Genomic DNA, 10,261 nt, shown 5'->3' on the forward strand with positions numbered 1-10,261 from the left:
GAATGCTAGGAGAGAGAGAGAGAGAGAGAGAGAGAGAGAGAGAGAGAGAGAGAGAGATAGAGAGAGAGCCGATGAAAGAGAGAGAGAGAGAGAGAGAGAGATAGAGAGAGAGCCGATGAAAGAGAGAGAGAGAGAGAGAGAGAGCCGATGAAAGAGAGAGAGAGAGAGAGAGAGAGAGAGAGCGGGACATAGAGAAAGAGAAAATATGTTTGGTCTCTCCGGACAAGTTAGGATTTAGCTTCTAGTTTGAGCATGCAAAATTTCAAAACGTTTCACCAGGACGTATGGCCGGCTTAAACAAAGATAAGAAGAATGCAGACTCTGGCCCTGGTAGTGCCCTTGCAGATGTTGCAGGAACCTTGAAGAGCATTCACGCACTTAAGTCTGACATCAGGGAAGGCACTGTATCTCCGGTGAAATATACGGCCAATTGCACATGTTGTTACTGATTGGCTCAAATTGGTGCCTGGTGATGTCACCTGGCACTAATTTAAGCCAATCTGAATCAACCACTGCTAGGCCCTGTCAATTATGATTTGAATTCACTTTATGGTTATTCTTGAAGAACACATAAGGGAGGTATACAGAGTGTGTGAGGTGAACTTTTTTAACCTCTGAAGATTGATGAATGGGGGAATTTTGTATTTAACTACCGCTCACTAGAGTACAGTACTTCAGTTCAGGGTCGCTCCTTCTCTATCTCCCTCTCATTCTCTCTCTCCCTCTCATTCTCTCTCTCCCTCTCATTCTCTCTTTGTCTGTCGTTCTCTCTCACCTCTCTCTCTCTCTCTCTCTCGCTCTCTCAATCTCTCTCTCTCTCTCTTTATCATCCCTCATCTCTCTCTCCCGCCCCCTCTCTGTCTCTCTTACCTCTCTCTCTCTCTCTCTCTCTCTCTCTCTCTCTCTCTCTCTCTCTCTCTCTCTCTCTCTCTCTCTCCCGCCCCTCTCTGTCTCTCTCCCTCTGGTTGAACACTTATATCGCTGACAGAGAACATGAAGACACAGAAGATATTTATCTTGGGTAAATCTTTCATCCTAACACTTATGTTATCCACCTCAGATATCTGCTCCCTCTCACAGTGCTATTGTCATACTGTTAAAGAGACGTTTTATTTTCCCTTGCATTACCAACCACCTGGGTCTTTACTCACCTGAGTATATCGAAACCATGATCTCACAATCCTTGTTTGCAGGCGAGGTCTCTATGGAAGGTTTATAGTATTATTACAACAGAGAGCTACAATGAGGTTAGGATAACAGCAAAACTTGTTTCAATGTGTTGGAGAACATCATCAGAAAAGAAACAGCCAGGGGCTTCCCATGTTTTCCCCAGCTGTACAAATTGGAGACTTAGTGTATAATCTCTGAGATATCAGATTCAAAGTTTGCTTGGATGTCACCCCCAGCGATACCTCACCGTGTTTGGCTTCACGTCGCGCTGATCTCCCCCCTGTCAGGATCCATTTAAATCAGATTATCTTTTCAACGATAGGCCTAAGAGCTTGATGTCTTAATATCCAAACACTGTTCCTCTTGTGAATTTAATTTAAGTGTTAGTAAGCATTCCGTACACCCACCACACGCCAACACCTCCACGGTAATCGTTGTTTGTGGAAAACTTAATTCTCATCATCCTTTGGTTTTGTGTAATATTTTGCTGTAGTTTTTGTGGTGCTGTCTCTCCTCAACGTTTTGCTTCTTCGAGAAAGGAAGACGCTCTGTAAAGCAAGTGTGTTTACTGCGGTGGCTTTGAGAGAACTCTAATCATGTGAAACTGTTCTGTCTGATTTTGTGTGACAGGAAATGTTGGCTCCTATCTAGAGATCCCCACAATAGATAACGTTGATTAGTTAGATGTATTGGTATTCAACTGAAACTTGACTTAACCAGTGATGTGTTTGTGTTATGGTGTTGAATCTAAAGCCGACTATTCAAACTAGTTTCCAGCGGGACTTCACCCTTATGTTATTGGTTTAGGGCTTTGTATTAAATTTACTTTTCATTAAAGTTTTTTGTTCATGGTTTCTGTTGCCGACTGGAATTGAATGACGTATGTGTCTACTTTGGAGACCCAAGTTATGTTGTCTTGATTTCTCTTGGCGATACATAAAATAAACATGAGAAATCTGCTCTTGTTTTAGTGTTTTATACCGTGCCGCATCTAATCACGGTTTAGTGTTGTATCTTGATCTGGTGATCAGCTTAATATGTCAGAGAGCGTCTTTGATGATGCCTGATGGTGCTAGCTGTTATCTGACCTCCTTTGTTAGGGTGAGTATCATGTACTGAGAACTAAGTTCTGTGGACCCAGAACTCTGTTCACATCAATTCAGATTAGAATCTGACTTCACTTTTTCACCTCAGACTATGGTTGCCGATTCACATTGTGTTCGTCACACGATAAAGTGGGACGACGTGTGAGCGAAAACATGTCTTTTTCACAGGGTTGTTGACACACATTTTTTATTGCAAATAATTACCTTTCCAAATAGTTCAATAAATCAACGTGTTTGTATGTGTTATATGTTAACGCATGAAAAGGACCGTAACGAGAAATAATGTGTTCAACATCGAGTTGACATTTTCATCCTCAGAGAGTATGATCTACAGTATGTTTGCCATTCAGGAATAGACGTAGTAATAGCTATAAAACGTTTTGTTTGAGGTCACAGCTTGCTGCTTCAGTCCATTTCCCCTTTAAGAGCCCAGCTGAGCCAAAGCAGAACTAAAGCACGCGAGAGAGCGAGATTCTAGACGGACCCAAACTGTCATCCTCTCGCCAACACACACACGCACAGACACGTACATACAGGCACACAGCGCACACACACAAGCAAACCATGCAAGCACACACACACACACACAGGTACGCACGCACACACGTACACTCGGTCACACACACAAAAACACACAGACACACACAGACACTTCCTCCTCTGCTGTTGGTGATTGTTGTTATTTCCTTTGCGGCATACAATAGGTGTTAAGCACCTAATCGTTTAAACAAACGAAACACCCTCACACTCATACACACACTGTAAACACACACACACACACACACACACACACACACACACACACACACACACACACACACACACACACACACACACACAGTGCCTTAATGGGAGTGGATGGGTACGTGCCAGACAGGTGTCCCTCCTCTCCCTCTCGTCATTGCTTGGCTCTCAGTAGCTCCCAGTAAGTGACTCTAACCAGCAGTAGAGTCTGGGTTCAGCCAGTTCCCACTTTGCTGTTCATAGAGCAGCAAGGAAAATGTAATTAAACGCATGGTTGGAGCCAGTTTCAGTTGGCGACTGCACAATACAGAGACTGGCGCACTGGAAATGGAGGACAACATGCCCAAACCAAAGCTCTGGAAAAACCTTTGAATAAATATATATATATATTTGGCAAGATTGTATACCATGAACAGGATAATATATGACCTCAAATCAATAATTAGGGAAAATATGAGACATACAGACATTAACAGTTTAAATACAAAGGTTTCTCCATCCGTCCCCTCACCTCCTCCATCTCCTCAACTTCTTCCTCCTCTCCTCTCCAACTCCTCTCCGCCTCCTCTCCTCCTCCACCTCCACAACCACCTCCAAACCGCTCCTTCCCTTCCATCCGTCCCATCACCATCTCCACCTCCTCAACCTCCTCAACCTCCTCTCCAACTCCTCTCCTCCTCCACCTCCTCAACTACCTCCAACCCGCTCCTTCCCTTCCATCCGTCCCATCGCCACCTCCTCCTCCTCCTCCTCCTCCTCCTCCTCCTCCTCCTCCTCCTCCTCCCCCCCCAGTGTCCCAGTAAGATCACCAACCAGCCGGGCAGGGAGTTCAGCAGCACCAAGGACTTCCCGGACGCCGTGCTGCAGTTCACCCGGGGCCACCCCCTGATGTGGCGCCCGGTGTTCCCCGCCCAGCGCCGGCCCGTGCTGGTCAGGGCCAACACGCCCTACAAGCTCACGCAGATCGTGGTGGACCGCGTGGAGGCGGAGGACAGCCAGTACGACGTCATGTTCATCGGCACAGGTGTGTGTGTGTGCGTGTGTGTGTGTGTGTGTGTGTGTTTGTGTTGGATTTGGACTGTTATGGATTTGTGGGCACATTATTTATGGACTATTGTGTCTTATGTCGACTTGAATCCATACCAATAGCATTATTGTTTGTGTGTGTGTGGGAGTGTGTGTTTGATTTGTGTGTGTGTGTTTTGTGGGGATGTTTGTGTTGGAATTTGTTTTCTTGGCTCTGTGGGTTCCTAAGATATTGGACACTTCTTTAATTTGTTTACAGATTTATCGTGTGTGTGTGTTTTTATGTTTGATTCAGACAGTTGTGTTATTGTGCTTTGATCATTTATGGAGATTGTTTCCAGTTGGACTCTAATCGGTAACAATTGTGTTTATGTGTGTGTGTGTGTATTTGACTGCGTAGCGATCGAGTAAAACTGCTGTTACTGCAGCATGAGATCAAAGTTCCCCTTGACCCCTGACCTCATTGTGTGTTGTCTTCCTGTGTGTGTGTGGGGGGTCCAGACGTCGGCACGGTGCTGAAGGTCATCTCCCTACGCAACGGAAACAGCCTGGAGAGCGAGGAGGTCACCCTGGAGGAGCTCCAGGTCTTCAAGGTAGTCCGGGTCCTTATCTGGGAACCCTCCCTTCTGTTTCTCTCTTCCTCCTTTCCTTCTCCGTCCTCCTCAGTCCATCTTGTTGTAGATCATAATCGGTTAGGTGAAATGGTTTTCCTAGTTCTTATATTCCGTTCTTCTACAGCTGATGGTCATGTTCCACAAAACAGAGTTTTAAAGCGAATCTTAATCCTGATACCTTTTTTTACGGTTTCAAAATGTGTACTGATATGTATTCATTGATCAGTGTTTCGTCTTGAAGAGTCTCATTTATTTTGAATCTTCATCTTGGTCACCTTAGGTCCCAACTCCGGTCACCTCCATGGAAATATCAGCCAAAAGGGTGAGTTGTCCACAGTCCACCTGTAGGCCTTCTTGAGGAAGATTCCTATCCTCCTACCTGCTCCGGAAACAACATTCATCCCTCTCCCTACTATCTCCCACCCAACCCAACAAAAAAACAAAACATTTCTATCGCCCACTGTGGTCGGAGCTATACCCTCCATCCCAGTGCCCTTTAAGTTAGTAAGATGTAATGCAAAGCGTTTCAGAGCACATATCAAGCTCAACATTTTAGCTCACTGTACCTAAAGACTAAACCGTGACGGTAAACAGCAGCTCCTCCCCTCTACCCTCACAGCAAGCGCTGTACGTGGGCTCTCCGCTGGGCGTGGCCCAGGTGAAGCTGCACCGCTGTGAGACCTACGGGAAGGCCTGCGCCGAGTGCTGCCTGGCCCGGGACCCCTACTGCGCCTGGGACGGGCTCTCCTGCGCCCGCTTCCTGTCCAGCGGCAAGCGGCGCTTCCGCCGGCAGGACGTGCGCTACGGCAACCCCGTGGTGCAGTGTGTGGACCAGAACCTCAGTGGTGAGTGTGTGTGTGTGTGTGTGTGTGTCTGTGTGTGTGTGTGTGTGTCTGTGTGTGTTTGTATGCATTCTCCAGTGGGGGGTTTGTGTGTGTGCGTGGTTGTGTGTGTGTGTGGTTGTGTGTGTGCACAAGTGTGTTTCAGGGGTGTGTGTGTGTGTGTGTTTGTGTTTGTGCGTACAGGCCTGTGTGTGTGTGTGTGTGTGTGTGTGTATGTGTGCACATGCCTGGGTGTGTCTTTGTGTGTGTGAGTGTGCGGGTATATCTGTGTGTATATTATGTTGGTGCGTAGAGAAGATAAGCCCTACCTGTCTCCAAAGCAGGATGATATTCAGTGTGTTGGGTAAACAGTGAGCAGCATGAGTAGGATGGTGCTGTTTTCACACTGTCAACTATTTAGAGATAATGAAGACCATCCAGGCTCAGTCCTTTATCACACAACTGTGTACATTCTCCTCACTCAAGAGCCACACTCTGTTTGGATGAGGCCTTTTAATATACAGTATGTGTGTGTTTGAGTGTGTGTGCGTGTGTGTGTGTATGTGTGTGTGTGTTTGAATGGTGTTAGATGCCTGACTATATGCAAGAGCTCCGGGTGCCCGTGTGTGTGAGTGTGTGTGTGTGTGTGTGTGTGTGTGTGTGTGTGTGTGTGTGGGTTGTATATGTTCATGGTTGTTTGTGCATCAGTTTGTCTGCGTCACTGGGGAAACTAGCATCAATGTGAGCTACCCAGTAACCGTTTAGGAAGGCTGTAGGATTGTCTTTTGACACTATAAATACTTGCACACTATAAACACTTCATTTGTCACATTGGGCAGATCAAGAGATGCAGCAGGCACATGCTGTAACGTGCTGCTGTTTATATTTTCACAAACCACAAAATCACTGAATGACTGAATAACAAAATAAGAAGATGAACTTGGCCGGACAGAAAACTACTCCCTCTCTCTCTCTCTTGCACACACACTCAGCAACCCTCTTTCTCTTTGTCTCTAGCACGCACATTCACTCACTCTCCCTGTCTCACAAACACGCATGCACGACACAAACACCCCACACACACACAGACACACAGACACACGGACACACACACACACACACACACAGAGCGCACCTATTATTCACCAAGTCATTCCCGAATACACAATCATGTTACACCGATAACAATAACAACTGACATTCCTACACGCACAACACACAAAGTGACAGCTGTACACAGACAAACACACAAAGACACACAGACACACACACACACACACACAAACACAGTCAACCTCCCACCCTACAGATGTATTTCATCCTGTCAAAGTGGTGGAATTTGGCTTGTATTTATGGAGGGTTTTCACTGAACCCTAACAACCAAGACAAGGAGACATGTTGGTGATAGATGGCAGGTGAGGGTGGAGAATAGGGGCTTGGAGGGAGAGTGACCTATTGATAGGGAGAGAGAGAGAGAGAGAGAGGGGGGGGGGGGGGATCAGCAAAATGGCTAAAACAATACATTGCTTGATAGACTTAGATATTTATTACTTCCATAATGAGCACAGCGGAAAGCAGAGCGGAGAAGGAGAAGGGTTAAAAAAACAGTAAGAAAATAAATAGGGAAGGGGAAAGCGAGGAGACAGATCGCGATACAGGGATGGGTATGTCATGGGAAATGACCAGAGAGAAGGGGAAAAAAGAACAAAAGGATCTGGGAACCGAGGAAAGAAAAAAAGGATAAAACACAGACCCAAAAAGCAGATGGAGAGAACCAGATGGAGAGAGTAAACAGGTGCTCGCCGCGGAGGGGTCACCAAAGGCCCATGTGTGACCTTTGGCCCCGCCCTAAGTCCTTAAGGAAAGTGTTTCCACGGATGTGTCGAATCCACCGATTATATATAATATATAACACAGGATATATCCCGTGCTTGCTCGTGTTCTGATCATCGTTTGTGTGTGTGCGTGTGTATGTGTGTGTGTGTGTGTGTGTGTGTCTCCCCCCCCCCAGGAGAGGAGCTGAACGGGATGGAGCAGAGGGTGGTCTACGGGACGGAGAACAACAGCACCTTCCTGGAGTGTATGCCTCGCTCGCCCCAAGCCAGCGTCACCTGGCTCGCCCAGAAGGACGACCGGCAGGAAGAGGTATGTCTGTGTATGTGTGTGTGTGTGTGTGTGAGGGTGTGAGAGTGTGCTGTGTTTTAGAGTGTGTGTGTTTGCCTGTGTGTGCGTCAAAAGTTTGCTGTTGAAGGACACTTCAATGAAAGCCCCTATAGTAATGAAGGGGCTTTTCAAACATGCCAAGGGTTAACATACATAGTAACCACTATAGGGCACTATACCTCCAAATGGAAAGCAGGTTTCCCTTCATATTAAGTCTTCCCTTGTCTTCTGACCACAAGGCTAAACATCCCAGCCAGGCCTTGAAACACACACACACACACACTCACACTCACACACACACAAACACACACACACACACACACTCCACTGACGGCACACACGCGGACCATTTCTGCACACTCATTACATTTTATTGAAGTATGGCGGCACGGCCAAATTTGACATTTCCAAGAACTACTTAAACATTCCTGCCTTAGTTATCGTGTCTCCCTCCGTCATTTTCAATGCGCCGGGGCTGTTGCTTTAAGCCAACCAGAGTGCCTTCCCCCTTCCCCCCCCGGCCTCCTGTTGAGCCATGTAAGTATTAAGGCATTACCACCCTTCTCCGGTTCTCTCCCAGATAAACACTCAGCTGCCAGTCCAACTGTCGGAGGCGGCCCTGTTTGGATTGGCACAGGGTTGGAGTGCTTGAGAGTGGTGAGGGAGGGAGGGTCTGAATTAGAGAGAGAGAGAGGGAGAGAGAGAGAGAGAGAGAGAGAGAGAGAGAGAGAGAGAGGTGCGGGGGGGTGGAAGAGGGAACACGGGTGTGGCTTTAGAGAGAGATTGAGGGATAGTAAACTATCTAAGTGAATACTGGTAAATACTCAATAAGAATATTAAGGTTGTCAAGGAAGAGCTATGGGATTAGAAATGAAAGCCTAAAGCGAGAGAGACAAAAAGAAAGAGACGAAAAGGCAGGCAGAGTTTAATACAGCCGATAGCCAAGCTGATTAAAGTGAAAAAAGTGAACCTTGGCTTGGTCTCAGTCCCTTTCTGCATCCCTCTGCTCTCATGCCAGTCCCTTCTGCAGTCAGAGAACCACAGGCTCTCACCAAATCACCCTCATCTGGCTGCATTCAGCCAAACTCCTCTTCCTTTACATTTGTTTTTTCCCCAATCTTCAAAGCGTTGGTGTGCTGATAAGGTAGTAAAAAGCTGGGAGCGGTATAACAAAAATAAATGCCATGTGAGCTACTTGAAATTGAATGGGGCATAAGAGAGCAATCCCTTTGAAAGTTTATAGAATTGCTTTAAACCTGGAAATGTTCAAGTTTGTTCTCAGCCAACCTGCAATTGAAGTGTCTCCTATATTTATAATAAATGCTCACCGAGTTCACCCACAAAGGCCTGAGGTCACCTTCCGCATCTAACTGTGTGTATGTGTGTGTTTATGCGCGTGCTTGTGTATGTACGGGTGAATTAAAAGACCCGCTGGTTTACAGTTGCTGCATTGCCATAGCGACAAAACAATCACCGATCTCCACTGACTATCCACCACTTACCACACCTTCCCTCCCTACCACCCCCCGCCCCCCCAGGTGAAGCTGGACGACCGGGTCATGGCCACCGAGCAGGGCCTGCTGTTCCGCCGGGTCTCCCGCCAGGACCAGGGCGTGTACATTTGCCGCTCCAGGGAGCACGGCTTCACGCAGACCCTGGCCCGCCTCATCCTCCAGGTCCTGCAGGGGGAGGCGGTGGGCGAGCTGCTGGCCCGGGAGGAGCCCTCCAGCCACGCCCTGGACTCCAACAAGGACCGGTCCGGCGGCGGGGGGTACAGAGGCTGGCCGCCCTGCGTCTCCAGCGGCGGCGGCGGAGGCGGTTCCTACGGCAACCGAGGAGGAGGTGGGGGCCTGACCATGGGCCAATCGCGCTCCTGGTTCAAGGACATCATGCAGCTGATTGGTCCCAGCAACCTGCCCCACGTGGAGGAGTACTGCGAGAGGATGTGGTGCCACGACAAGCTGCGCCGGAAGCACAAGAGCATGGTGGAGAAGTACCGGCAGGCGCAGGACAGCGCCCGCAAGGCCCGCAGCAAGAGCTCCGGCGAGCGCAACCGGACGCCGCGGGACCTGGGGCAACGCGTGCGGGACGAGTGAGCGGTCGGGACGGCCCGCAACCCCCGGGAGTGTTGGGGCGATGGAGAGAAGTGGAAAAGGGGGAAGAACGACTGGAGGGGAGGGAGGAGGGGAGGGGAGGTGCTGAGCGAGGAGGAGGGATGGGTGATGGAGGATTTGTTGGTCGCCTCGTCCTTTGAAACGTTGAGCACTTGGATATTGGAAGAGAGGGGTGGGACAGGAATGGGACATGTAATCTTTGAACTTTGTTGAAGACCGTCCACTGGGCCTGTCCGTGGGCCTGATGATTTCTCACCAAACAGGGCTCCCTCTGGAGCAGGCTCTCGTGAATAGAAAATAGCATGTGTACACATAGCTTGGTTTTATTGTTATGCTTCATTTGGGGTTTTGTGTTTTTTCTGGATCTACGTGCAAGGACAACAGAAAGAGAAGCTGCTGTTTTTTTTTCAAAAACTGTACTGTTAGAGATTGTTGTTGATAGTCATCCTTAGAGATAATGGAGACGATGATGATGATGATGATGATGATGATGATGATGATGA

At 48.0% G+C, this 10,261-nt stretch overlaps 1 protein-coding gene across 2 annotated transcripts in view; it reads left to right on the plus strand.

Moving 5' to 3' along the window:
• Window positions 1-9,797, plus strand: part of sema3bl (sema domain, immunoglobulin domain (Ig), short basic domain, secreted, (semaphorin) 3bl) — a 54,841-nt gene extending 45,044 nt beyond the window's left edge. For both annotated transcript variants that reach the window (XM_079741293.1, XM_079741294.1), the window contains exons 11-16: window positions 3,813-4,044; window positions 4,548-4,639; window positions 4,941-4,982; window positions 5,280-5,505; window positions 7,493-7,626; window positions 9,183-9,797. In XM_079741293.1, the coding sequence (XP_079597419.1) occupies window positions 3,813-4,044; window positions 4,548-4,639; window positions 4,941-4,982; window positions 5,280-5,505; window positions 7,493-7,626; window positions 9,183-9,740 (1,284 nt within the window). In that variant the 3' untranslated portion in view covers window positions 9,741-9,797. The remainder of the gene's footprint in view (window positions 1-3,812; window positions 4,045-4,547; window positions 4,640-4,940; window positions 4,983-5,279; window positions 5,506-7,492; window positions 7,627-9,182) is intronic.
• Window positions 9,798-10,261: the final 464 nt, after the last annotated feature.

This window comes from Pollachius pollachius (genome assembly GCF_949987615.1).
Source record: "Pollachius pollachius genome assembly, chromosome: 8".
Lineage (NCBI taxonomy): Eukaryota > Metazoa > Chordata > Actinopteri > Gadiformes > Gadidae > Pollachius > Pollachius pollachius.